Source organism: Lontra canadensis, unplaced genomic scaffold (genome assembly GCF_010015895.1).
Source record: "Lontra canadensis isolate GAN:19392208 unplaced genomic scaffold, GSC_riverotter_1.0 scaffold108, whole genome shotgun sequence".
Lineage (NCBI taxonomy): Eukaryota > Metazoa > Chordata > Mammalia > Carnivora > Mustelidae > Lontra > Lontra canadensis.
The window spans coordinates 2,360,632-2,388,035 of record NW_022631102.1 but is presented as its reverse complement, the minus strand read 5'-3'; the positions used below and the strand labels follow the sequence as shown (position 1 = coordinate 2,388,035).

General features: G+C 46.1%; 1 protein-coding gene across 2 annotated transcripts in view; it reads left to right on the top strand.

Annotated features, from left to right (window-relative positions):
* The window catches only part of TECPR2 (tectonin beta-propeller repeat containing 2), a 98,935-nt gene that overhangs the window by 10,967 nt on the left and 60,564 nt on the right, over positions 1-27,404 (top strand). For both annotated transcript variants that reach the window (XM_032839690.1, XM_032839691.1), the window contains exons 2-5: positions 792-1,082; positions 18,437-18,565; positions 18,959-19,090; positions 23,193-23,350. In XM_032839690.1, the coding sequence (XP_032695581.1) occupies positions 864-1,082; positions 18,437-18,565; positions 18,959-19,090; positions 23,193-23,350 (638 nt within the window). In that variant the 5' untranslated portion in view covers positions 792-863. The remainder of the gene's footprint in view (positions 1-791; positions 1,083-18,436; positions 18,566-18,958; positions 19,091-23,192; positions 23,351-27,404) is intronic.

Genomic DNA, 27,404 nt, shown 5'->3' with positions numbered 1-27,404 from the left:
GTGTGGTCTTGGGCAGGTCTTGTGACCCTCGTGTCCTTAGTAACTTCCTCTCAAAGTTGGGGCTGACACCACTCATCTTACAGGTAGGGTAAGGATTCAACGAGTGATTAAGCATATCATAAATTACAACGCGCTATGTGAGGACTAAGTATCCTTATTGAGGGAAGTTTTGAATTTAGAGCGCCAAGAGGTATTGGTCTCACGGTGGAACCGTTGTATAACTGAGTCTCTGGGTGTCAAGGAGGCTGCAAACATCCAGCTGGGGGACACGTTTCTCTGCTGTCTCAGCAGTGAGTGTGTTTCTCCGTCAGGACTGGTTCATTGTTCTCCTGGTACAGTGTCTTTCCTGTTTCTCTTTTCCATGATCTGTTCCTCTTGGTGGGCTTCATAGTTCAGGATGTTTCCAGTGAAGCCTCTTCCACATTGCTCCCTCCCTCTTCTCATCAAGACCCACAGATTAGCGCTAACCACATGAGGTTTTGTGTATCTTCACTGTTTCTTTGGCCTGCCTGGCTAGATCATAAACTGCTTGAGAATAAGAACTGTTTTTAATGGTCTTCCCATTCCTCCACAGTACTTAGCACAATGTGAATTACAGGGGCCCATATGCACTGAGGTGCCTGTTGAATTAAAATGCTTAAAAGTGATTTTAATGAAACGAGGTGCTTTCTCCTTCAGTTGAGCTCCACCTACAGTTTTACCCACCCGCAAGTTCCTTCCTCCCACTGCTCTACATGACTTCTTTTTGGCATGACTAGAGGTTGAAAGAATTATAATGCCTTGTTCTTCAGCCCCCAGGTTTCCCCAGATGCCAAGTAAACATTCCTTTTCCTGCCTGAAGATCATCTGTGACAACCTTGGCCATGGCATCAGTATCAGAGCCTATGACCTTCAGAGAGTTCTGCCCCTTGTACTATCTCCTCAATGCCATTCCCACAAAGGTCCAGAAGGGCTTCCGCTCTGTTGTGGTCTACCTCACAGCTCTCGATACCAATGGGGACTACATTGCTGTGGGCAGCAGCATCGGCATGCTCTACCTGTACTGCAGACACTTCAACCAGATGAGAAAGTACAACTTTGAGGTGAGTCTTGCTTTTCTTTACTCCTTAGCATGTAGTCACCATGCTCGTGTGTTCTAGCATGGGATGATTTGCTTCTGATTTGGCCTTAGTGTCTCACCCAAACAGTACTTTAAAACCATCTTTAATTGAAGTGGACTGTAACTAAAAACACTTTTTTAATCTGCCTCCAAAAATCTAGCACCACTTTTTTTTTTTTTTTAAGATTTTATTTATTTATTTGACAGACAGAGATCACAAGTGGGCAGAGAGGCAGGCAGAGAGAGAGGAGGAAGCAGGCTCCCTGCCAAGCAGAGAGCCCGATGCGGGGCTCGATCCCACAACCCTGGGATCATGACCCGAGCCGAAGGCAGAGGCTTTAACCCACTGAGCCACTCAGGCGCCCCTAGCATCACTTTAAAAGAGAACATTTTAGTGTTCAACATGTAATAGAAAACTTTGGAAGTAGGTATTTTCTTCTTGAAGTACCTTGACTGACTCAGTTAATAATCTCTAGTTTTTCCTGCTGAAATTATTATAAAAAAAAGGGATTAGTATCAATATTGGCCAGCTCCTAGAACAGATGCGTCTTAAATAAGATCATTTCTGTAGAACACTGCTGTTGGGATCTCAACTGACCTCTGTTCTCCATTGGCTGACTTCAGGCATTGCGTCTCTGTGCATTGTAGGTGCTGGTAGGCAACACCTGTTGACAGATCAGCCTTGAGTTCACCCACTGAGCCAGTAGCTGGGGTTTACTGAGTATGTGGCTTTTGTGAGGAACTCAAAGGTGACCGACTTGTGGCTCCTCCCTCATGGCCTTGTGGGGCTCTAATCTGTGGTTAGTAGGCTTTTCTGGACTAAGACAAGGCTTTTGTGTTTAAGTGAAATGCTTACAAACATTTGTCTTTTAATAAATATTCAACTTATTAAAGTTTTAACTCAAAAGTTAGTTTTTCTTGGGATACCTGGCTGGCTTAGTCGGTTAAGTATCTGACTCCTGGCTTCAGCTCAGGTCATGATCCTAGGGTCGTGAGATCAAGCCCCCACATAGGGCTCCATGCCGGGTGTGGGACTGCTTAAGATTCCCTCTCTCCCTCTCCTGCCCCTTCCATCTTATTCGTACATTTGCATGTGCACACATTCTCTCTCTCTTTCTTACAAAGAGGTTTTTTTTTTTTTAAGATTTTATTTATTTATCTGACAGAAAGAGAGAGATCACAAGTAGGCAGAGAGGCAGGCAGAGAGAGGGGTAAGCAGGCTCACTGCTGAGCAGAGAGCCCGATGCGGGGCTCGATCCCAGGACCTCGAGATCATGACCTGAGCCAGAGGCAAAGGCTTAACCCACTGAGCCACCCAGGCACCCCCAAAGGGGTTTTCTTAAGCCTTTATACTCAATTTAAAATAACAAAAATTGCTGGCATGCATATAACACTTACTATATGCCAGGGATTCTCCTAAACCTTTGTGTATATTAACTCATTCATTCTTGTAAAAACTCTATGAGCCAGATACTGTTTCATCATCCGCACTTTACCAGGGCGACAACTCAAGCATAGAGAATTAAGTATTATTATTATTTTTTAATTTGACAGACAGAGATCACAAGTAGGTAGAGAGGTGGAAGGGGGGCGGGGAAGCACACTCCATGCTGAGCAGAGAGCCCGATGCAGGGCTCAATCCCAGGACCCTGAGATCGTGATTAAGCTGAAGGCATAGGCTTTAACCCACTGAGCCAACCAAGTGCCCCGAGAGTTAAGTAATTTACCCAAGTCAGGCATTCAGTAAGTGGTAGCACTGTTGTCTGAACTTGGGCAGATTGGCTCTAGAGTTTATATTAATGTTCTTGTATAAAAACTATTGCTCTTGCTTTTGTTTTGTTTGGTTAATAGCACATGACTGATTAAATTCCCCAAATATTTAAGACCTTTTCATAGTTAATCTTTGAAAATATAGTTATACATTAATATATCTAAAATTTCTCCAGTACTTCAAGCAGTTAAGAACAAAGACTTATGAATCTGTCAGCAAACTTGTAACAGGATAAACCAAAGAAGACCCTACCCAGATGCCTCATAATTAAATTGTTAAAAACAAAGAGAAATATTGAAAGTAGCTATGGAAAAATGACATATTACTTATAGGGAACAATGATTTGAATGACTGCAGATTTCTCCTCAGAAAGCATGGAGGCTAGAAGACAGTGGTATAACATTTTTAAAGTTCTGAAAGAAAAGACTTGTCAATTTAGAATTCTTTACCTCGTGAAAATATCTATCAGGAAAGGAGGTGAAATAAAAGTATTCTCAGCTGGAGGAAAACTAAGGGGGTTTACCCTTTTACCAGGGGTCTGGTCTGAAGTAATTCCTTGTGTCAGGAAGTCCTTTAGCCAAAAGAGAAATGATACCGGAAGGAGACTTGGAGGTTAGTAATGAAGGAAGAGGAAGAGTAACTCTCCAAGTAAATAGAACAGTCTCTTTCTCTTCTCTTGCGTTCTCTGAAATAATTTGACGGCAAAAATTATAAAATTGTCTGTAATATAAGGGAACTCTATAGTGATAAGTTTTCATCATTCTACCTGAAGAGGTAAAATGTTGAGTCTAAATAAATTTTGGAAAGTTAAATACATAAAATTGTAATCCCACCACTAGAAAACATGGTATAGTAAAAATTACTATAAACCAAAATGAAATTTTTAAAAATGTTCATGGAAAATCTGTCATGGAAAATGATAGACCTAATTAAAACACATCAATAGTTATATTAAATGGAAATGATCTGTAAATATCAGTTAAAAGAAAGGACTGGAATAGAGAAAAAAATCATGAACAAACTATATGTTTTCCATAAGAAACTCAATTCAAACTTAACAATATAGGTAAGTAAAAATTAAAAGGATGAAATGATATCATGTAAATACTAATTAAAAGGTCAGGGTGACTATATTAATGTCAAAGTATTTTTTTTTAAAGATCTTATTTATCTGACAGAGAGATCACAAGTAGGCAGAACAGTAGGCAGAGAGAGGGAGAAGCAGGCTCCCTGCTGAGCAGGAGTCCGATGCGGGGCTGGATCCTAGGACCCTGGGAACATGACGTGAGCTGAAGGCAGACGCTTAACCAGCTGAGCCACCCAGGCGCCCCATTGTCAGAATATTTTGAGCAAAGAAATGACCAGGGATAAAGAGAGCTGTTACGTAATGGTAAAAGGCCCAGTTGACCAAGAAGCACAGCAGTCTTAAATGTGTGTGAACCTCAATAGCAGGGCTCCACGACATACAAAGCAAAAGCTGTCATAACTGAAAGGAAAAACAGAGGAATCCACGAGTCTAGTTGGAGACTTCAGCACTCCTCTTCCAGTGGTAGAAGGATTTGACAGAAAACCAACAAGAATATAGAAGAGCTGAGCAGTGTCATCAACAGACACTGTCTAGTTGACATTTAGAGAATGTTCCACTCAGCAGCAGCTGAGGATGCATTCCTTGTTGGTGAACCTGGAACATTCACTGAGACCATATTCTGGGGCATAAAACACATCTCAACAGATTCAAATTAGAGCAGACCTCTCAGGTTTTCTCTGTTTTACTTTGTTTTCTCAACTTTTTAATTGAAGTGCAATTTACATAAATACACAAATCTCAAATATACAGCTTGATGAATCAGTGTATGTATACATCTGTGTAATCACCTAGATCAGGGTATAGAACATTTTCAACAGTCCAGTAGACTCCATTGTTTGGCTCCCAATCAGTACTCCTCCCCCAGGTAACTGCTCTTCTGACCACTAACACTATAGAGTAGTTTTGCTAGCCCCTTAGGTTTTTTTTCTCCCCAAGATTTTATTTATTTATTGGAGTGAGAGAGAGAGAGAGTGCACACAAGCAGGGGGAGGGGCAAAGAGAGAAGCAGACTCCCTGCTGAGTGCGGAGTGCGGAGCCTGACGTGGGGCTCACGTCCAAGACCCCAGGATCATGACCTGAGCTGAAGATAGATGCTTAACAGACTGAGCCACCCAGGCATCCCAGCCGCTTAGGTTTTAATTCACTATTAGGTAATCTTTGGCATTAAGGTTCAGTGTTGGAGCGTGTGTGTGTGTGTGTGTGTGTGTGTGTTCCAGAAAGTATATTTGGATGGAACTGGAATACAGAGCAGGACATGGAATGGTGTGAGTTAAGGCCAGAAAGGCAGACAGGGTCTCTCACATGACACTGTAGGCTGGAGCCTGCTCCTTGGGCAGGGTCAGCTCCAGGACCCTTGTGGGCTTCCACCATGGGGAAGGTACTAGGGTCCCTTGCTCAGGTTGTGTTACAACCCAGTTCTTTTGTGTCTCATTGATCATCAGTTTATTGTCGTTTTTTTAAAATATAACTACATAACTGTTTTTTAAATTTCAGCCTCCACACTCAAAAAAACTTAAGGCAACAAGTTTAGTGTTCCCTAGAATGAAGCTACAATTACACCTAATTGTCTGTTTTATAGTTTTACCTAGAATTAGCATCCTCTTTATCATATGATGAGCCCTATGAGCTTTGAAGGAAAACGATGTGCTAGATAACCTTTGCAGGGATGACCAGAATTTGAGAGAATCTAGTACAAATTCTTGGAACCAGCAGACAAAGAGGGCACTCCAGGAAAAATCCCATATATATATATATGTATATGTATATGTATATGTATATGTGTGTGTGTATCTGTATATATACACACACACATACATACATTTTTTTTTTTAAGCTGGTTTTCTGTTACTGAGGAATCAGAAAAAAAATGTACTTTACTGGGGCCAAAATCCATTCTTGAGCAGCCCTGACTATCAAAAGTGTTTTTCAAGCATCCATTTGGTTTAGAATACAGAATTGTGGAAGATCACAAAAGGAAATACAAAATAAAAATTGTTTTGGAAAGAACACAGAATTTGGAGTTAGATTATTAGGGTATGAAAAGAAAGCTAAGTATCTGTATATAGAACACACAGGGAAAGATCTGGAAGAGTACCCCTGAGTATCCATTGATGTGATACTCTCAGTCTCTGCGGGAAATGAGAATGGGATAAGCTAAGGGAGGGAATATGAAGAGGTATCTTTTTGTTTTCTTTAAATACTGTGGAATTACTGGAATTTTTTGTTAATGTTTTCATTTATTACTTGTGTAAACACAACACAAAAATCTGTTCTGAGCTTTGGCTGTCAGTCATTAGCTACATGATCCTAGAGATGGATTAACTCAGTTGTTGTTCTTGTCATTTTTGCTTCAGAGCTGGCTGGGTCTTTTTTTTTTTTTTTTTAAGATTTTATTTTATTTATTTGACAGACAGAGATCGCAAGTAGGCAGAGAGGCAGGCAGAGAGAGAGGGGGGAAGCAGGCTCCCTGCTGAGCAGAGAGCCTGATGCGGGGCTCGATCCCAGGACTCTGGGATCACGACCTGAGCCGAAGGCAGAGGCTTTAACCCACTGAGCCACCCAGGTGCCCCCAGAGCTGGCTGGGTCTTAAAATAATGTGGTACAATTGCCATATTTTTCAGATAAAGAAATGGTAAGATTCCTGCTCTAGGCCACATAGCTGCTTGCCTAACCATTAGGCTCACTTCCTGTGAGAGAAGGCAGGGCTTCCACAAAAGTCTGGATTCAGAAGACAATGGAAACCAGAATCAGGGTCTCTGGAATTTCCAAGTAAAAACTGAGAGAGGCATCAACTAGTTTTGTTTAGGGGAAATCTAAGATTTTATGGGAAGGTAAGTAAAAATAAGTCAGTTTACCCTATAATAAACCGGTGGGTGGCATGGATGAAAGATCATGTTTTTAACTGAAGTTATGTTTCTGAAGAAGAAAGCAGACCTTATATATGCTAAATATAGCCTGTCATGTGTTTTCAAGAATAATGCTTTTAGAAACCTTTTTTTCTAACAGTTAGTGGGAGAGGGCAGATGGAGACATAAAAAGTTCTTCTAGCTTGTGCCAAAAGTACTAAGGAAATGTGAGGAGCTAATAGCAAGTACAAAAATGTTATAAACTTGTTAAATATATGATGTGACATACATAAGAATAGACCAGAAAGATAACTTGACCTGAGCTTCTCATTTGCTGTTTTGAAAGTAATTGCATGATCTTTCTTCTTAGCATTCAACAAGTTGTGGAAATTTCATGGATTTGCCCTCAGAACCTTTGCACTAACTACAGCCATGCTAGTTCTCATTTCTGCATCTTATCCACACTTGCCGTGTCTGGGAATTCGTTCAGTTTTTCTCCAGTGCTTACTATGTACTAGCCCCATTTTAGGTCCTGGAGAGGCAATGCAAACTATGGCAGGCAAGGTCCCTGCCTTCAGGGACCTTAGAGTCTAACAATGAGGAGGAGATGTCAACACACAGATAGACAAGAAGGGAGAAGCCTGGGGGTGGTGAGGAGTGCCAGCAGGAATGGTTGCATTTTAAATAGGACGTTCAGGGAAGGGCTCACTGAGCAGGTGACAGCTGAGCAGAGACTCGAAGACAGTGCACAGCAGCCCTGCTGATAACATCTGGGGTAAAGAACTCCAGGGGGAAGGAAGGAGTGGCCTGAGCATGGGAAATTGTCTGCAGTGTTTTCTAGTTGGGAAACTCATGCTTCAGAATGGTATGAATGTTTCATTGACTTTTACCTGGTATATTTTTTAAAGTGATGCAGAAATGAGAGTTTTGGTCTCACCACATCAGCCAAAAGTGCATTTGACTCATGGCCTCCCTTGTCATTCCCTCTGGAACCCATGGTGTAAATTCTGGCATGTCCGTGGCATTACAGTATAGGGCTTCACGGGTCTACTTCTCAGGACAGATGGCTTCAGTTGATTGGCTAATCGTAATTTATTAAAATTGTATTTGCAATTGTAATGAGTCAAGAAGAGTGAAGATACTAGTGGAAAAAGAACAAGATGGGAGATGTTGCTCTACCAGGTTAGCAAGACTTACAAACCTTCTGTAATTAAGCCGAATGTGGTTATTAGCACAGGAATAGATAAGGAGGTCAGTGGAACAGAATAGAGAAGCCAGAAAATCCACATATACATATCTCATAAACACTTGAGTTTTTGCAAAGGTGATATTAGAGTTTTTTAGTAAATGGTGTGGGACATTAGATGTGAGCATTTGGGGAGAAGTGAAACTTGATCCCTACCTCACTTCGTATGCTTCTTTCATCTTAGCACTTTAACTGTGTTGTACCGTCTCTCAGCTGCTGAGGCTTCTGCTGGCTAATTGTTTCCTTTATAGGTAACCCCCCCTCTTAGATCTTCTCTAGTGGTGGAGTCCCAGGCCCTAGGGGCCTCCTGCAGGTCCAGTGGATGTTCCCTACTCCAGTTTGTCCTATGGAGTAAAGGAAATTATTCTAGAAAAGCAACTTTTTTGTTTGACTTGTAGATCATTCAGCAGTTACATAATTATTTAAACTTTAAACCGTGGTTCTTTGTTAGTAAAAGGGATAAAAGTGAAACAATTCTTAGGAATTTAATGAATTCCTATCTTATTTGAGTCTTTTTAAATATTTCTAAGTATTTCACATCTATTAGGTATTTGATATACTAGCGGTTTCAACTGGAGGTTAAGCTGTGGCATCAAAAGAAGCTGATAGTGAAGCCTTGTCAGACTTCACAGTTGCCTTGAGCTTACTCACAAGGAGCACTTCCCCTCCATGCAGTTGTGTCTCGTGTATATGAAGGGGACACGGCCTGCCAAGGAGCCCGAGGAGCTTGGCTGGATGCTGTCCTAATGGTGACGTGTTTGTCCAGAAAATCGTTACTGGCGTCTTTCAAATCAGTCTTTTTTTTTCCTTAAATTTTTAAACTAGATTTCCATTTGAAGAGATTGTCGCTACAGGGCAACAAGAAGTGCTCCAGCACTAGCAACTTGGGAATGGGGAAAATGTTAGCACTAAACACACACTAGCTGAGATCTGAGATGGACAGAGTCTCCTTAAAGAGACAGAGGAGTGTCCCCCAGGCCAGAATGATACTGAATTGTCCCCATATCAAAAGGAAAGAGGGAGGCACCTGGGTGGCTCAGTGGGTTAAGCCTCTCCCTTTGGCTCAGGTCATGATCTCAGGGTCCTGGGATCGAGCCCTGCATTGGGCTCTCTGCTCATCGCAGAGCCTGCTTCCCCCCCGTGTCCCGCCTGCTGGTGATCTCTGTCTCTCTCTGTCAAATAAATAAAAATCTTTAAAAAAATTTTTTTTAAAAAGGAAAGAGGATGTGACTGAAGGAAGAGAGTGTATGGTCTGCTGTGCAACGTGGGAAAAATCAGGTTGAGCTACCTATACGGTAGGGCGGCGGGGGGATCCCTTTGAGAGCTGTGATCTTTTTGGAGTGGCTGGCCCTCATGCTTACAGCGGCTTGATCAGAAACGGCTCCGTGCTAGCCGGACACCTTTTCACCGAAACTTACTATACACCCGTGTACACCAGCCAGTGAGGGAAGAATGTACAGGTCATACCTATGTGAGCATTCTGGTTTGTACGACTGTTAATTCATTATAAAATGATGAATTGACTTTTTGGCTTCAACTCTAACTTCTTGTGCATCAGGTGATCACAGGACACCCTCCCTGGGCACTAGACATGGCACCAGGACACTGAAGAAATCTGGGTCACGGAGGTCAAGGGCCATTTTCTCCAGTTTGAATCTCTGGGTTGGGCACATCTCCGTACTGTGGTGCATGAGGACACATGCACACGCAGTACAGGGGTGAAAGGCAAGGGCATAATTAACCCCAATGTCAGCGTAGTGGTTCTGGTGACAGGAGGGCGTGCAGTCAGAGAGAAGGGCCCAGGGGCTTCGAAGGTGCTCTTGATGTCTGCTTTTCCGAGCTCGACAGGGACTCCATGGGAATTCATTTTATGACAGTCGAAGCTGGTGTATATAGTCTTGTGTATGACCATATTTCATTATTTTACAAACAAAAACAAGAGAATACCATGCTGTAAGGCACCTCGTTGTAGTGAGCCAACTCGCATGGTGACGGCAGTGATCTTGCCTGCCCCTCCCGCCCCTTGCACCTGTCAGAGCTGACCGCGTTCTGCCTGTGAGCCTCCTGCACGTGTGTGCTTGGCTCATGGATTTGGTGATGGGTCTTTTCCGTGTCCTGGACCATGAGAGCCCCTGGAGGTAGCCCCGTCATTTGTGTCCTTCACAACAAGCACCATGAGGCCATCAGTAGACCCTGGATTGCTCAGTCTTCCTGTGCAGGTCATTTTAAACTAGCAATGCTTTTAAGTAGGGTACTCGGTGTTATTAAGGCCTGCCTCTGTTTGCAGACTTACGAGAAAAACAGTGCTAGATCGGTATTTTAATGCAGCCAGTGTGGTAAGAAAAAAATTCCATTTTTAAATAATGTCTCACATGAAGGATTGACTTTATGCAATAGAAATACTGCTAAAGAAGATCAGTGGTGGCTTTGTGCCTTGAGTGTTCTACAAGAGGCTTTGTGTATCCTGATGCAGTCATAAAAAATAAACCTCAAATATTTCATCACCTTATAGAGAATAGAATCCTGGTCTATGTCTTTTTATTCTTTTTTTTTTAAAGATTTTATTTATTTATTTGACAGAGATCACAAGCAGGCAGAGAGGCAGGCAGAGAGAGAGGAGGAAGCAGGCTCCCCGCCGAGCAGAGAGCCCGATGCGGGGCTCCATCCTAGGACCCTGGGATCATGACCCGAGCCAAAAGCAGAGGCTTTAACCCACTGAGCCCCCCAGGCACCCCTATGTCTTTTTATTCTATGTGCTGGTTGGCAATATCCTAATCTCAAGGATTCTCTCTTCCTGGAGGGGGCGTGTCGTGTAACTGATGAGCACCGAACCCACCAGCCTTCCCACTCGCTACTCCGAGCCAATGACTGGGCGCAGCTGGGTCACAAGGCGCACTTATTCTTGTGAAAACTGGGAATCCTCTGACAAGTGACTTTGGCTTGGGGTGTTCCTGTTGGTGTGGCCAAAATTAACAGTTTCTGAAACTGCACTGCGGTTGGAGATTAGCCTTTGCAGCCGCCCTTCCTTCCCTCTCTCCGTCTCGGGTTGCAGACCTGCCTTGGGAGCTGACAGTTCTTGGGCCTCTTCCAGCTGTTTCCCCCGTCCCCTCACAGGTGTTTCCCCAAACAAATGCCTTGCATGACTGCTTCCACCATCACGTCCTGCTCTTTGGAGGACGCAGACTCCTGCAACAGTGCCCGCCCCCCCGGCTTCTGTTGGTCACTGAGAGGAGGTTGAAGTCTCCGACAGAAATTGTGCATTTGTTTTTATCACTTCAGTTCTGTTCATTTCTGCTTCACGTATTTTTTTTAAATTGTGGTAAATTATACAGAATGTAAAATTCACCATTTTTCCTTTTAGTGTATAGTTCAGTGGTATTAAATACATTTAGGTTGTTGTGTTGTGTCATGAATGTTATTATTTTTTTTAATTTTTATTTTGTTTTGAGAGAGGAAGAGGGTATGAGAGAGTCCCAAGCAGGCTCTGTACCCAGCATGGAGTCTGATGCAGGGCTCGATCTCATGATTCTGAGATCATAACCTGAGCCAAAATCAAGAGTCAGATTCTTTTTTTTTTTTTTTTTAAAGATTTTATTTATTTATTTGACAGAGAGATCACAAGCAGGCAGAGAGGCAGGCAGAGAGAGAGAGGAGGAAGCAGGATCCCTGCTGAGCAGAGAGCCCGATGCGGGGCTCGATCCCAGGACTCCGAGATCATGACCTGAGCCGAAGGCAGCGGCTTAACCCACTGAGCCACCCAGGCGCCCCAAGAGTCAGATTCTTAACTGACTATGCCACCAGGTGCTCCCCAACTTTTAGAGATGGCGGGGGGAGAGAGTGTTTCGTGTACTTCAAAGCTCTATTATTAGGTACCTATACATTTAGAATTGTTCTGTCTTACTGAATAGATCCTTTTATCACTATAATATGTCTCTTTTTATCTCTGGTAATATTCCTTCTCTGCTCTGGTGTTAATATAGCCTCTCCTGTTTTCTTACAATCAGAGTTTGCATGATAGATCTTTTTCCATTCTTACCTTTGGTTTATCTGTGCTTTTATATCCAAAGTGCATTTCTTTTCTTTTCTTTTCTTTTTTTTTAAAGATTTATTTGACAAAGAGAGAGAGGGTGCACAAGCAGGGGGAGTGGGAGAGGGAGAAACAGACTCCCTATTGATCAGGGAGCCTGATGTGGGGCTTGATCCCAGGACCCTGAGATCATGACCTGAGCCGAAGGCAGATGCTTAACCAACTGAGCCACCCAGGTGCCCCCAAAGTGCATTTCTTGAAGATAACATAAGGTCAGGTCTTACTTTTCTATTCAGTTTGACAATTTACCTTTTTTTTTTTTTTTAAGTAAGCTGTAGGGGCGCCTGGGTGGCTCAGTGGGTTAAGCCTCTGCCTTCAGCTCAGGTCATGATCTCAGGGTCCTGGGATCGAGCCCCACCTCGGGCTCTCTGCTCAGCAGGGATCCTGCTTCCCCCTCTCTCTCTCTGCCTGCCTCTCTGCCTACTTGTGGTCTCTGTCTGTCAAATAAAATAAATAAAATCTTTAAAAAAATAAAAATAAAAAATTAAGTAAGCTGTACACCCAGTGGGGGCTTGAACTCACGACCCCACAATCAAGAGTTGCATGCTCCACCAACTGAGCCAGCCAGATGCCCCAACAATCTCTACCTTCTGTTATACCAAATTTAGGCCATTTATGTTGAATGTGATTATTAGTATGGTTGGGTTTAAGTCACAGTTCCTCAGCCTGACACCACTGACTTTGTGGTCTGGTGGTGCTGCCCTGTGTATTGTAGGATGTCGAGCAGCACCCCTCCTTTCTCCCTACTAGAAGGCAATAGATTCAGCCAAGTTGCAGCAGCCTCTAGACATTATCAGATGTCCCATGGCAGGGTGGGAAGCATAATTGTCCCCAGGTAAGAAGCATTAGTTAAGTCTACCATCTTGGTAGTTGTTTTCTGCATATCCCACCTATTCTTAAATCTTACCATTTTTTCTTTTCCTATTGTCTTCTAGACTAATTATTTTTTCATGGTTCTATTCTATGTCCCTTATGGCTTATTAGGTCCTATCTGTTTTATTTCTTAGTTATTTTTCTAGGATTTACAACATTTGTCCATCTATACTCAAATAATATTATACCACTTTACAAATGATATAAGAATAGTACAACAATTTATTTTCCTTTCAGATTTTTTTTGTTGCTGGCCTGTAGAAATACAACTGATTATGTACATTTATAGATTTCTTTATACATTTATAGATTTCTTGGGGTTTTCTACATAGTTTGTCATTGCTGCCTGTGAAGAAAGTGTTTTACTTCATCATTTCTGATGTGTATGCCTTTCAGTTTTTTACTTGATTTACTCTACTTGCTAGGACCTCCAGGATAACGTCCACAGAACAGACGTCTTTGCCTCAGTGTGTACACTCATTAGGGTTAGATTCCTCCTAGATCTTTTTTATTTCTACTTATTTCTTTCTTTCTTTTTTTTTTTAAAGATTTATTTATTTATTTGACAGAAATCACAAGGAAGCAGAGAGGCAGGCAGAGAGGCAGGCAGAGAAAGAGGAGGAAGCAGGCTCCTTGGCGAGCAGAGAGCCCGATGCGGGGCTAGATCCCAGGACCCTGGGATCATGACCTGAGCCGAAGGCAGAGGCTTTAACCCACTGAGCCACCCAGGCGCCCCTCTACTTATTTCTATTCCTAATTTTCTGAGCCTTATGGTCATGAATGAGTATTGAAGTTTGTCAGATACTCTTTCTGAATCTGTTAAGATAACATGATTTTCTTCTTCTGCCAATACGGCATATTATATGTATTGAGTTTGATTATTAATTCAGCTGTGCATTACTTCTATAAACCCCACTCTGTTGTGATGTAGTATCTTTTTTAAAATTGTGCTGTAGTCGTCTCAGTAATAGTTTATTGTAGTCATTTGGTATCTGTATTCATGAAGGATATTGGTCTATAGTTTTCTATGATGTCTGTCTGGTCTTTCTCATACATGTTAAGTGTCTTGTACACTTGACTTTTTTGTCTGAATGTCTCTATGTCTGTGAGTTTAGACAGGCGTACATTCAAAGCTAACGGTTTTTCTCTGTCAGCATTTTGAAGATGATCTTCCATTGTCTCCTGGACTCCATCGTTTCTGTTGTGAAGTTTTGTTCTGTTTTGTTAAAGATTTTATCTTTAATCTCTGCATCCAGGGTGGGGCTCAGACTCACAACCCTGAGATCAAGAGTTACGTGCTTTACCAACTGAGCCAGCCAGGTGCCCTAAGAGGTTTTTTTTTTTTTAATTTTAATTTTAATTTTTTTTATTTTTATTTTTTTAAGATTTTTTATTTATTTATTTGACAGAGATCACAAGTAGGCAGAGAGGCAGGCAGAGAGAGAGGTGGAGGCAGGCTCCCTGCTGAGCAGAGAGCCCGATGTGGGGCTCGATCCCAGGACCCTGGGATCATGACCTTAGCCGAAGGCAGAGGCTTAACCCACTGAGCCACCCAGGCGCCCCAAGAGGTTTGTTTTTAATACTTGTTTGTATCTGGTCATTTGCCTTTCGTCTGACATGGTACAGTCGTCTCCTGGTCTTTGAGGCATTGCTGTGTCACCACACAGTGTGTTCAGTGTATTTCTTTCCTTTAATCTTTGTCAGGGCTTGTGCTCCTGAGGACACAGGCCTTTCATCAGTTCTGGGCAACTAATAGTCCTTGTCTCTGAACATGTTGCCTCCTGTTTATCCCCTTTCCTTCTGGCGTCCCAATTAGATATAGGTCAGACCTTTATATCTGTCCTCCAGGACTCTGCTCTTTCTTATTTTTTATCTTTTCCTCTGTCTTTCTTACACAGGTCTATCATCTCGTTCAATAATTTTCTTTGAGCTCTGCTACTTAATCACCACTAAGGTTATAAATTCTTTTGATTCTTTTTCATTTCTTTTTTTTTTAAGATTTTATTTATTTATTTGACAGATCACAAGCAGGCAGAGAGGCAGTCAGAGAGAGAGGAGGAAGCAGGCTCCCCGCTGAGCAGAGAGCCCGATGCGGGACTTGATCCCAGGACCCTGAGATCATGACCTGAGCCGAAGGCAGAAGCTTTAACCCACTGAGCCACCCAGGTGCCCCTATTACTGCTTTTTTTAGTTGATTCTTCTTCATGGGGCCTTTTTTCCTGTGATGGTTTCTAATTAGGAGCTCTGTGGCTGGTCCCAATATTTGTGAATGCTGAGGGACAGGGGTCAGGACTGTGTCCCACAGGTGGGGTTTGTACTTACTCTGCCAGGCCCCTTGGACTGCTGCTCACATCCAAGCACTTCAGATTGACTGCCTGTGGAAAGGAAAAATACATTCAAACTCGGATGCTAAACAGGGCAGGCTTGGGATGACAGATTGAGGAACATTCTTCTTTTTTATTTATTGCAGTCAATGTCTGAGAGAAGACAGAGTTCCTTGTCAGCTTTATCTGCCAGCAAATTGATTTTTCACTGTTTACACTTTGACTGAGGGTTAGAGTTTCAGGGGTTCTTCCTGGGCTTTTGCAGGGGATATCAGTTCCAGCTCCCCACTTGTCTGGCCTGAAGCCTCATCCTCATTAGCCCCGCTCAGTTCAGGACACCAAAGCTCTGGGTGTTGGCTAGGTAGTCCTGGGGTAGCCCATAGCTTCAGGGTTTGACGGTATTTTGACAATATTCTTTTTGGGTTTGGACCTCTAGAATTACTTTCTAGAGGTCAGCTATGCAGTTAAAAGGGTGTTTTATGGGGGGTCCTGGGTGGCTCACTTGGTTAAGTGTCCAGCTCTTGGTTTTAGCTCAGGTCATGATCTTGGGATTCTGGGATGGAGTCCCATGGGCTCTGTGCTCAGTGCAGCGTCTGCTTGGGATTCTCTCTCTCCCTCTCCCCCTTCCTGCTGTATGCACACACATACATTCTCCCTCAAATAAATAAATAAAATGTCTTTTTTTAAAAAAGGTTATTTTATGTATCTTACTCAGCACTTTGAGGTGTTTGGAGGGGAATGTTTTCCAGAATAGCTAGACTTATACTGTAGGCAGTTGAAGCCTCATGTTTTTGCTTCTATAAGCTAAGTATTGATAATCTGATTCTTGGGATGTTTTGGTTCTTAAGTCAAGAACCATAACGTTTATTAATTATTATATTAAATAACATTAACTCAAAATGTTAACATATTAAAAAGCATGTGTACAGGCACCACACACAGATTTTCAGGCTTTTGGCCCATGTGAGTGGTGGTTTTTATTTTGAAGCCTTTCATTGAGAAAACGTACACAGCCGTTTGGGTTTTGTCTCACGACGTGGCTGGATGTCCGGTAAGGGATTTTAATTCCTGTTGTGGCGGCAGTTCCTGTAAGTACACATTCCCAGGATGCTGTTCTCCAGCCGCGGGCCACCCTGCCAGGGCTACCTGTGTGTGAAGCGGGTTCTGTCCCGGTCGTCCCTCCGAGTGGCACCAGTGGGTCCCGCTCAAGGACCCGCCACTCGTGTTGGCCGCAGTGCGGGTGATGATGTCCTTCCTTCCCCTTCCTGTGCTCGCGCCTCCCAGCCGTCCCTCTGCGGGGCAGCCGGGCAGGGCCGGGATCCCCTTGAGTCCTCCAGCCGTGTGTCCTTAGGCAAACGGGGCGACCCCAGCCCGCCCCGCGCCGCTGCATGAGGAGTCGGGGACATGCCACATGGGAGGGCGGACCGGCGGGGCTGGCGCCCGGAACGTTCCGGGAAGGGGGTGGCTGTGCCGTTCTCCTGCTGTCCTCGCGCCGACCAGGTCCTGACAGTCTCTTTCCTCATCAGCCTTTGTGCTCGCTCATTTGCCGCTTCTCCAGATGAGGCCCGTGGTGCCTCGGCCTGAGCCGCCACAGGAGGTTCCCGCCGGGCTTCGCACCTGCACGCTCTGCTCGTCCTCCTCGTGCTGTGCCGTGCCAGGTCGGGCTTACCAGAAACCTGTGGGATGGACACATGGCAGAGGCAGGAATCTTCCAGGGCTCCCCTTTGCCTTCCTCTAGCTTAAGACCCAAGTCCCTTACCTCCATCAGGCTCTCACTAGGCATCTTTATAGCCCAGGAGAGCGCCCTGAGAGCTGCGGGGCTGGACGGAAGTGCGTGCGGTCATCGCCGTCATCGCCGCCCCCGAGGGCTGTACGCGCTCACCGCCACCAGCGCCGCGGGCCTGCAACCTACTTTACTTTCTGTCACCGCAGCAGCTGACTCAGTCTCCTGAGTGTGGAGGGCGTGCTTCTGCCCTTGACAGACCGCTTACCGTCTAAGTTACTGCAACAGAATGTGGCGATCACGGTAGCTCAGTGCAGATCTCACCGTCCGTCTCAGCAAGGCCAAGTGGTGGTGTGATTTTTCTGAATGAACGGTTTTACTCAATGGTCTGGAAGCCTGAGTTTCTGTGTGCCATGCTTATGCGTGTGCTTTTTCTCTTCTCTTCTCTTATTTTTTTTTTTTTTTTTAAGATTTTATTTATTAGAGAGAGCATGGGCAGGGGGCAGGGAGAGGGAGAAACAAGCCCCTTGCTGAGCAGGGAGCCTGACGCGGAGCTGATCGAAAGACTCTGAGACCATGACCCGAGCCAAAGGCAGACACTTGGCTGACTAAGCCCCCCAGGCATCCCAGTACATGTGCTTTTTATTTTTTAATAGGCCAGTGGGGCGCCTGGGTGGCCCAGTGGGTTAAGCCTCTGCCTTCGGCTCAGGTCATGATCTCAGGGTCCTGGGATCGAGCCCCCACATCAGGCTCTCTGCTTAGCAGGGAGCCTGCTTCCTCCTCTCTCTCTGCTGCCTCCCTGCCTACTTGTGATCTCTGTCTGTCAAATAAATAAATAAAATCTTTAAAAAATAATAATAATCTTTATTTTTTAATAGGCCAATGTATGACGCTTGGGTTAGTGTTTTTTGATTACTGATCTAAGAACAAACCCATTTACAAAGTGCTTTCAGATGCATCGTCTCCTTGTCCTTGTGGCAAGCGTGTGTGGCACACAGACCGCGGACTACAGTGTTGGAGTGGCATGTCCGAGTTGAGAAAGAAGAAAGAGAGTTGGGGTCTGGGAGAGCTTTTCTTACTCCAGACTCCCGTTCTGGGCAAGCTCTCCAAGCATCTTAGCATGCTCTCCTTGATCGCTCAGAATATTCTCACTTGTTTGATGAGCATTTCCTTTATTAGAAATGGTTTTTTATTTCGTCATTTCAAGATGAGAGACCTAGAAAGAAAAAAGAGGGTCTAACAGATGTAATTATTTTCCTGGATTGCATGCGTTTTCAGTCAGGGCTTTGCAGGGGCCGCAGCCTGATGCCGGGCTTCTGCCTCCAGGGGTAATGTTTCCACTCTGGAAGCTGGCCTTGTCTTGAATGTTTGCTCTTTTAGGGGAAAACGGAACCCATCACGGTGGTGAAGCTGCTGAGCTGCTTCGATGACCTCGTGGCTGCGGGCACCGCCTCTGGGAGGGTCGCTGTCTTTCAGCTTGTGTCCTCGCTGCCAGGGAGAAACAAACAAGTAAGTGGTAGTCTCCCCGGCATTTCTTACCTTCTTGGCACATTCCTTGCGGATTTTCACAGGAGAAAGCCTCCCCCGCTTGGAAGATACGTGCTCAGAAAAGCTTCACCCTGTGCTCTTAATACTCAATAACATTTTGGTTCTCGGGAGGACACTTGGCAGAAAGCACGTTTGGGTAATTTAGATTGTGCCTAACGTTCTCTGGCTGCCCTCTGTCTGCTTTCAAGGTAACTAACCAGAGGAGACCTTGTGCAGGGTTTTGCCTGGAAAACCAGGTTGGGGAGACCAGCTCCTCAGGAGTAGGAGGGACTCTGTACCCCTGTGCCCACAGAGCGTGTCTCACAGTGCGCATCCCTTTCTCTCCCTGTGCGCGTGTCTGTCATTCGTTCCCAGCTTCGGAGATTTGATGTCACCGGTATTCACAGAAACAGCATAACCGCGCTGGCTTGGAGCCCCAATGGAATGAAATTGTTCTCCGGTGATGACAAAGGGAAAATTGTCTATTCTTCTCTGGATCTAGACCAGGTAAGATGATTTCCAGAAATATTTTTGGCCTTCTTCTATTTGGAACAATTATATCCATAATCATCTTGTAGCCGGTCCGTTTGTATTCCCAATCATTTGTCCCTTTATAATCTCATTATTGTTTGTAACAGTTTCCCTCAAGGACTTCTCTAACATTTTCTAAGCTTATTCTGCTGTGACTAAAGGGTTGGCCTTTGTTTGCACTGGCCCCTTCCCTCACGTTGTCCATTCTCCTGTTGTCTCCTGCTGCTCCTTCGAACAGAAGCCACCGTCACTCTTCTCTCCTTGAAGGGTTTGTAGGAGCCATGCGAAGCCTTTCATAATCATAACTATGGACAGAGGTCAGTGCTTTCAGGGGGCGGAGAGCTGGCCCCAGCCAAGCCTGCCTCTCGTGTGGGAGGGAGTGGGCCAAGGACGAGGAGGCTTGGTGGCAGTCCAATGCCCAGTCGCCACCCTCATGTTTGTTGCTTTGTTTAATCCTCACAACACTGCCCTGAGCTGCGTGTGCTCTTCCCCCATCAGTAGATGAAGAACCCAAGGTTTGGTGACCCCGTCACTAGCCCGGGGTCACAGGCCAACACCTGATGGAGCTCAGCTTCAAACAGGTTCTGCTCCGAAGCCCGCATCTTTTCCATCACTTGTGCCTCTGTGCAGGCCTGTGCTTCGCTGGGTCACGTGTCTGCCCAGCTGCACTGAACATCTTGGTATGAGCCTTTCCTTTCCTGACGTGTAGCCTTCATTCCTCATGCGTAGTGGGAATTCAGCAATTACTAGCCAAGTAGCTTTTTTTTTTTTTTTTTAAGATTTTATTTATTTATTTGACAGAGAGAGACAACAAGAGAGGGAACACAAGCAGGCGGAGTGGGAGAGGGAGAAGCAGGCTTCCTGCTGAGCAGGGAGCCCGACACAGGGCTCGATCCCAGGACCCTGGGATCACGACCTGAGCCCAAGGCAAACGCTTAACAACTAAGCCACCCAGGCGCCCCTAGCTGAGTAGCTTTTAGTCCCTCCGATCCACAACTATCCTATTACAAGTTCTGTCTAGCGGAAGTTCTCAAAGTGTTTGGTCTCAGGACGCGCCTACACTCTTTTTTTTTTTTTTTAAGATTTTATTTATTTATTTGATAGAGAGAGATCACAAGTAGGCAGAGAGGCAGGCAGAGAGAGAGAGGAAGGGAAGCAGGCCTCCCAATGAGCAGAGAGGCCGATGAGGGGCTCGATCCCAGGGCCCTGAGATCATGACCTGAGCCGAAGGCAGAGGCTTTAACCCACTGAGCCACCCAGGCACCCCTATTAATTTTATTTTGAAAAAATAAACCTATCACTAGAAATAACTTTTATGAAAATAACTATTTCAAAACAAGTGAAAAGAAAGACAGTACTTTACATTTTTGCAAATCTCTTTAACGGCTGCTGGCTTGTTGGAGGACAGCTGCATTTGCAAATACATTGTTTTGGTTGGAGTATATAAAGAAAATCTGGCCTCTCACAGACCTATAGTTGGAAACAGGACAGTATTGTACTAGCCTTTTTAGAGAATTGTGGGTATTCTTCGTGAATCTTATCCCCAACTGACGGATGGTGGTTTCTCTAAAGGTTAGTTGTAACTGGGAAGCTGAAACCGTGTGGATGGATTTTTTGTCCTCCTACAGTGAAATCCAGCGGCCCGCCTGGCACTTTGAGTGGCTCTTTGATCCCCGCGTGATTTTGTAATATCATGTGTTGGTCGCTTGGAAAATATTGATCTTACTGAGTGATGCAGATCTTTTCAAATGTTGACACATTTAATTATATAATATCAAAGAACGTGTTTTTGTCAATAATACCGTCATTCTGATCAGAAAAGGCTGTAGCTACTGAGAACTGCCCAAGTTCACAAGGGTCAATACAAGCTTTCAATTCTAAGCCTCATTTGAGAACTTGAAATTTATTATCAGCAACAAACACAATTGTTTTCACTGAAGTGACAAGGCCACTTTGTTCCATCTGAGAAAATGTCTGCCAAATACCCATGTTTGAGTAATTATAGTATATCAAGAAAAATGGCATTCTGGGGTGGGGTTGGGGGGGAAGGCAGCTAGCTGGTTGCGCTCCCAGCTCTAACAGTCAAGTGCTTTTCCTTGAGAACCAGAGTACCGCAGTGTGCGGCAGCAGGACAGTACCTGCCCCATTTTATCACACAAAATTCAAAACTGTGTCTACCTAAGAGCCAGGATTTAATGAAATTATAAATGTTCTGTGTCAAAGACCATCTTCAGTGAAATGCACATTTTTTTCCCACGAGTGTTGGCAGAGGACACAGTGACGATTAGGGGCATTCAGTGCCCCGCTCTCCCCACCATGGCTTTTGTGTCATTGCCAATGTCAGCTCAGTGAAAAAGGCGGATGCAATCTAGTATTATAACAAAAATAGTCTGGGCCTTGCAGACCCTGTGGAAAGGACTGCGGAGCCCACTTGGAGAACCGCTGTTGTGCAGGAAAGCATTGAGGTGTTGTTTCTTCCTTCTGCTCGGGCCTGCAGGCAGCACCAGGCCCGCACCGCTCCCAAGCCTGCGTTTCACAAAACGGAGAGAAAGCCACATGTAGAAAACAATGTCCTTAGCATGCTGGGAACTTACTTCCCACCTTTATTGAGGTTCTGATAGTTGGTGTTGTTTCAAATACAAGTATAAAGAGATTTGCAAAAAAAAAGAAAAAAAGATATGAGAGGCTGTTTTTGCAAAATTCATAGAATAAATTTAGTTCATTATAACCTAAGTTTAAAACTGAAAAGCTACAGTTTACATAACTACAAACGTGGGAGGAAAATCTGCTTTAAAAGTACTTGACGTGGGACGCCTGGGTGGCTCAGTTGGTTAAGCAGCTGCCTTCGGCTCAGGTCATGATCCCAGCGTCCTGGGATCGAGTCCCACATCGGGCTCCTTGCTCATCAGGAAGCCTGCTTCTCCCTCTGCCTCTGCCTGCCATTCTGTCTGCCTGTGCTCGCTCTCTCTCTCTGACAAATAAATAAATAAAATCTTTAAAAAAAAAAAAAAAAGTACTTGACGTTTAGGGGTAAAGAGAATTTCTCTATCTTCACTGTGTTGGTGGTTGTATAACTGTATGCATTTTTCAAAATCCATACAACCGTGTATCTAAAAAGGGTCAGTTTTATTGTATGTAAATTTTACCAGTAAATCTGATTGCTGCTCTTCCTCCTACCCCCACGAGGTTTGTGACAGAGCATCAGGATTTCTTAAACAACTGAAGAAACAGGTTTAGGAGAAGAGTAACTTGTAGAAGCAGATTTTTGACACCAAGAAATAGAGTTTGTGCCAGCAGTAAAATGACTCCTGGAGTTTACCTTTGTTCTTCAATATATTTAAACCTGTTTGAATTTCTTTATTCTGTTTTTTTTTTGACCCTTTCAGTTGGCATGGATATAATGTCCCCAAAATTGCCTTGAACTCTTTGGTGGGGGAAGAGTGTAATGTGACCTTAGGTGATAGTTGCCACAATAATTTTATAGAAAGTCCCATTGTGTTTGATTAGAATAAATAATAGTGATGGTGTAACATATTTCCACTTAGATCCCTACGGACTCTTCTTTGAACTGCCTACCGAGAATGTTTTAAAAGAAATTATACAGGGGCGCCTGGGTGGCTCAGTGGGTTAAAGCAAAAGCCTCTGCCTTTGGCTCAGGTCGTGATCCCAGGGTCCTGGGATCGAGCCCCACATCGGGCTCTCTGCTCAGCAGCAAGCCTGCTTCCTCCTCTCTCTGCCTGCCTCTCTGCCTACTTGTGATCTCTGTCTGTCAAATAAATAAATAAATAAATAAATAATCTTAAAAAAAAAAAAAGAAATTATACAGTATTTTTCAGTTTTTCTTGCCAAACTTAATATAGGCTGAGATAGGTTGTTAATGTTGTTTTCTCATTAGTAAGAACTTTCCCAAACAATTTTATCACAGTGGGTTGACACTGAATCTGTTGAGAATTAGCAACATGCGTTTTAAGGTATAAACTGATCGGAATACCAACAACAGAAGGATATTTCCTGTCACAGAGGAAGTCGGGTTGCTTGAACTCTGCACTGAGTTGGGTTTAACCGGACTCTCTCACAGGGCGTGTGTAATTCGCATCTGGTGTTGGAGGAGCCGTCTTCCATCGTGCAGCTGGATTATAGCCAGAAAGTGCTGCTCGTGTCTACACTACAAAGAAGCCTGCTTTTTTACATGGAAGAAAAGTCTGTCAAGCAGATTGGAACACAACCAAGGAAAAGGTGGGCGTCACAAGAGCCTCAGCCTGGTGGTTACAGAGGGGCTTTAAGTTTTCCTAGGTTTCCTGTTTGCCATGTGCAAGCCCACAGCTGCTCTAAGCCTGGGGTGCCCAGTGGGTCCCTAACCTGCCTAGGGCACCTTGTTCCAGCATTAAACAGGAACAGCGCATCCCTCTTGTTCTTCTGGGAGAACCCGCAGGCATGGCCTCCCTGCCTTGAGTGCCAGGATCTGGGGGAGTCTCCGATGTGGTCTGCTTTGGGTCCACTCCTGTGCAGGTGCCCCTCTCCCACAGCCCCGGTCAAGGGTCAGGGCCCCGCTGCACCATGTGGGCTGGGCCAGGCTTGGGGATAAGAGGCAGACAAGGTAGATAGGAGCCCACCATCATGAAAACTTAATAAACTCAGCAGGAAAGTTAATTGTTGTGTTACCTGCTGTGGGGCAGTGTGCAGGGTGCTGTGAAACTTCTCCCCAGCCTGGAGCTGAAGGCAGACTCCCTGAAGGAGTGGGTGAGGGAGAAGTGGAACTGGCCAAGAAGAGTGGGAGGCTTCCAGGCTGAGAGATTGTCCCCCAGTTGACCTGCTACCCAGAAGGACAGCAAGAGAAGGGGTAGACCAAGTCCAGTCGCCTATCCGCCATGTGAGAAGAGGCAGCAGGAGTGCATGGCGGGTCTCCCTGCCAGAAACACATGTGTAGAGCCCTGGGGCCCAGTTTACCTGGGGGTGGGGCCGGTGAGGAGGGGCTGGGTAGAGTGGTGGGGCCACCCCCTCATCCTGAGAGAGAGGGGCAAGAGCCAAGTGGCAGGAAGAGAGGATGGGCGCCAGCAGCTTGTGGATTGGCAGCGGGATTTGGAGAAGTTCCCGGTAAAAGGGCAGTGTTGCTTAGAGAGGATCAGAGGGGCTGGTGGCGGGTGGGCAGGGGAGTGGGATGAACAGGCTGACAGTGGGATGTGGGTTGGCTGCGCGAGAGAGGGAGGGCCCACGGAAGCTGGTGGTGACAGCCCGGCGGGTGATGGATGGCCCGGAGAAGGGGAGGTCACATGGGCGGAGTGTGGCAGCCCTTCGCTATTAAAAGACCTGATCAGGCCTCCCTTTGGCTTCTGTTCTCCATGCTGAATACCCCTCAATCCATCAACAATTTAGCCTTTTTATAGCAGTAGTCTCCCGGTTGGCCCCTGGAAAACGCAGTGGAATTTGTAGTTCCGGCTTAGGGGCTCTGCACGTCTTCATCTCGCCTTTCCCTCTGCCAGTGTCCCCCTCTTCTGCCTGATGCTTTGTTCTGACTTGGCGTCAGTGTCTCACTACACTCTTTGGAAGGGTAGTGCAGGATAGATAGGAAAACCAGTTCCTTTTCATGGGGAGCAGCCAGTAGTCCTTCTCTTAAAACCCGGTCTTCCAAGCTCCAGGGTGGAAACCTAAGCAAGTTTCCATGAGCCCCTCCTGGTGCACATGTGTGGTCGAGCCTGTGGCCTGTGCTGGGCACTGCTCCAGGCTGCGGATGCAAACAAATGTCTCCCCTTTCTTCCTGGGAGGTCTGTTTCAGTGAGCCCTAGAGGAGTGGGGATAACACAGAATAAATGGAAAAGTTGGTCATCCCTGTGTCTTAAAGATTGTTTTCTGTTGCATGTATGTGAGCTTGTGGTTCAGAAGGGGCATCTGGCAAGTCTGCCCCCTGGGAGCCGTGTGTCATCCAGCACGTGTGGGGCAGTAGCATGCGGTGGGCAGGTGGGCAAGGGACAGGTCTCTACCCCCAAGCAGAATAGCTATGTGGGTGGCAGTGTGTGCTGCAGAGAAGGCAGTTGGGGTGAAGCCTGGGTGGGGGGTCATGCTCTCTTAGAATAGTCTGGAGAGACTTCTGTGGGGAAGTGATATTTGAGCAGAAGCCTCAGGCACGGGAAGAGCTGCTGGAGGAGAATTCTGGTCTCAGGAAACAGCGTATGCCAAGGCCACGGATTCAGCCAGGGCTTCAGCGTTCGGGGAGCCAGAGGGGCCCAGGTGACCAGGGAGCAGTGGGTTGGGTGCACTGGTAGAAAATGAGATTGGAGGGGCACCTGGGTGCCTCAGTCAGTTAAGCGTCTGCCTTTGGCTCAGGTCATGATCCCAGGGTCCTGGGATAGAGCCCCACATCAGGCTCCCTGCTCAGCAGGAAGTCTGCTTCTCCCTCTGTCCCTGCCCCTGCTCGTGCTCTCTTTCTCGCTGTGTCTCTCTCTGTCAAATAAATAAATAAAATCTTTAAAAGAAAAAAAAAGAGAAAGAGAAAGAAAATGAGATTGGAAAGGAGGGCCTGAGCCAGCTTAGGGGCAGGGCTGGAGCACCATGTGCTGTTGCCCAGGTTATCCTAGGCATAACCAAAGGCTCTTGAGTGCTGTAGGCAGGAGAATGGCCACATGAGCAACGTTTCCGAGCTCATCCAGTTCTGCGTGGAGACTCAACTGGAGATGGGCAGGAGGGGGAGGATGAGGAGGGTGCTGTGGGAGTCCTGGGAGCAGGCATGGGGGCTGGCCCTTGGTGGTGGCCGTCAGGAGACGGGGAGATGCAGGGAGCTGCAGTTTGGAGATGGAAAGCACGGGGCAGGATAATGGATTGGATGTGGGGCGAGGGGAAGAGAAGGTTTCGTACCGGCAGCTGCAGCAGCTAGTTAGCTGTGGTGGAAACACAGGGCAAGCCCGGGTTTGAGGTCTAGACAACTATTCTGTTGGGGGCATTATTGAGCTGAAGGTGCCTGTTAGGTAGTAGTCAAGCAGGAGTCATCGTGAGGAGTGACATCTCCAGGTGACAGCTGTGACCTGGGAAAACCTCTAATCTCGGCTCATATTCCTGGCGGGGGAAACCAACATTAAATAAATATGTTCTAGAATGTTCGGTAGTAAACCGGATATGGACTACAGAGGAGGGAGCAGGGGACATGGGTGCTTGCTCTAGATAGGCAGGGAGGGACAGCTCTTCCGCAGGAGGGACTGGAGTAGATTCCTGAAGGAAGGGCAGAAGGAGCCACCAGAGGACTTTGAAGAGAAGCTCTTGAGGCAGAAGCAGTGTGTGTGCCAAGCGTTTGAGTGTTTGGGGAGCAGCAAGGCCGTGTGGGCCTTGGTAGGGTAGGGCCGGGGTAGGACCCCGTCGTGTAGACTTTGTGAGCCTTACATGGGGCTGCTTTATTCTAGCACGCCAGCAGTCATGGGAGGCTTTGACCAGGGCAGGTCACCCTTGCTGCTCTTTGGAGGGGACAAGAGTGCCAGCTCAGGGGGCAGCCAGGGCCTTAGGCCAGGGAAGGGTGGTAGGATTGCTCAGAGGACAGAGCTGACAGGTTGGCTCTGGCAGGTGAGGGAGGGAGATGAGTCAGAGGCCGTGGCTGAGCACTCGGGTTGGGGGTGGCGGCGCTCTGGCCTGGAGAAGTCTGGTGGAGAGGCCAGAGGGGCTGTTGCAGACAGGTGGCACAGTCTTTCTCCCGGGGGCAGCCAAAGGGGCAGGGGCAGCAGGTGTGCATCTCAGGAAGCAGGTGCGGCCAGAGCCTGTAGCACGTGGACGGTCTGGACAAGCTCTGGGACCGATGAGCTCGCCGCGGGAGTGAGCATGGTTTGGGGGCGGGGTTGTCTCTGTTCTGGGCATCGGCAGAGACCGGGACGTGAGGAGGGGTCAGGGGAGTGAGAAGTTGGAAGACACATGGAGGGAGTGTCACAGGGCCAGCCGCTGTGTCAGAGCTGCTGACTGCCCAGAGAGATGGCCTGAGACAGACGTTTGGGTATGGCGACCTGGTGGCTACACACGGTCTTGCTCAAGGATAGGGGCCGAGGGTGAAAGGGCTGGAGGGGACAGGATCACGGTGCTTGGGGACAGCTTTGCAGGAGGCTGGTTTTGTAGAAGGGAACACAGGAGGGGGCGCTTTGCAGGGAGTGTGTCTGCTGAGAGGTTTGTAAGACGGGCTGGGTGGCTGGCGCTGGCTGGCACAGAGCACGAGATGGCGGTGCCTGTCGTGACCTCCCTGGAACCCGATGGTGGGTGACAGCGTGGCCTGAATAGGGCGGGAGTGTTCTCAGCGGGCAACAGAGCACGGGTGTGGGTGCAT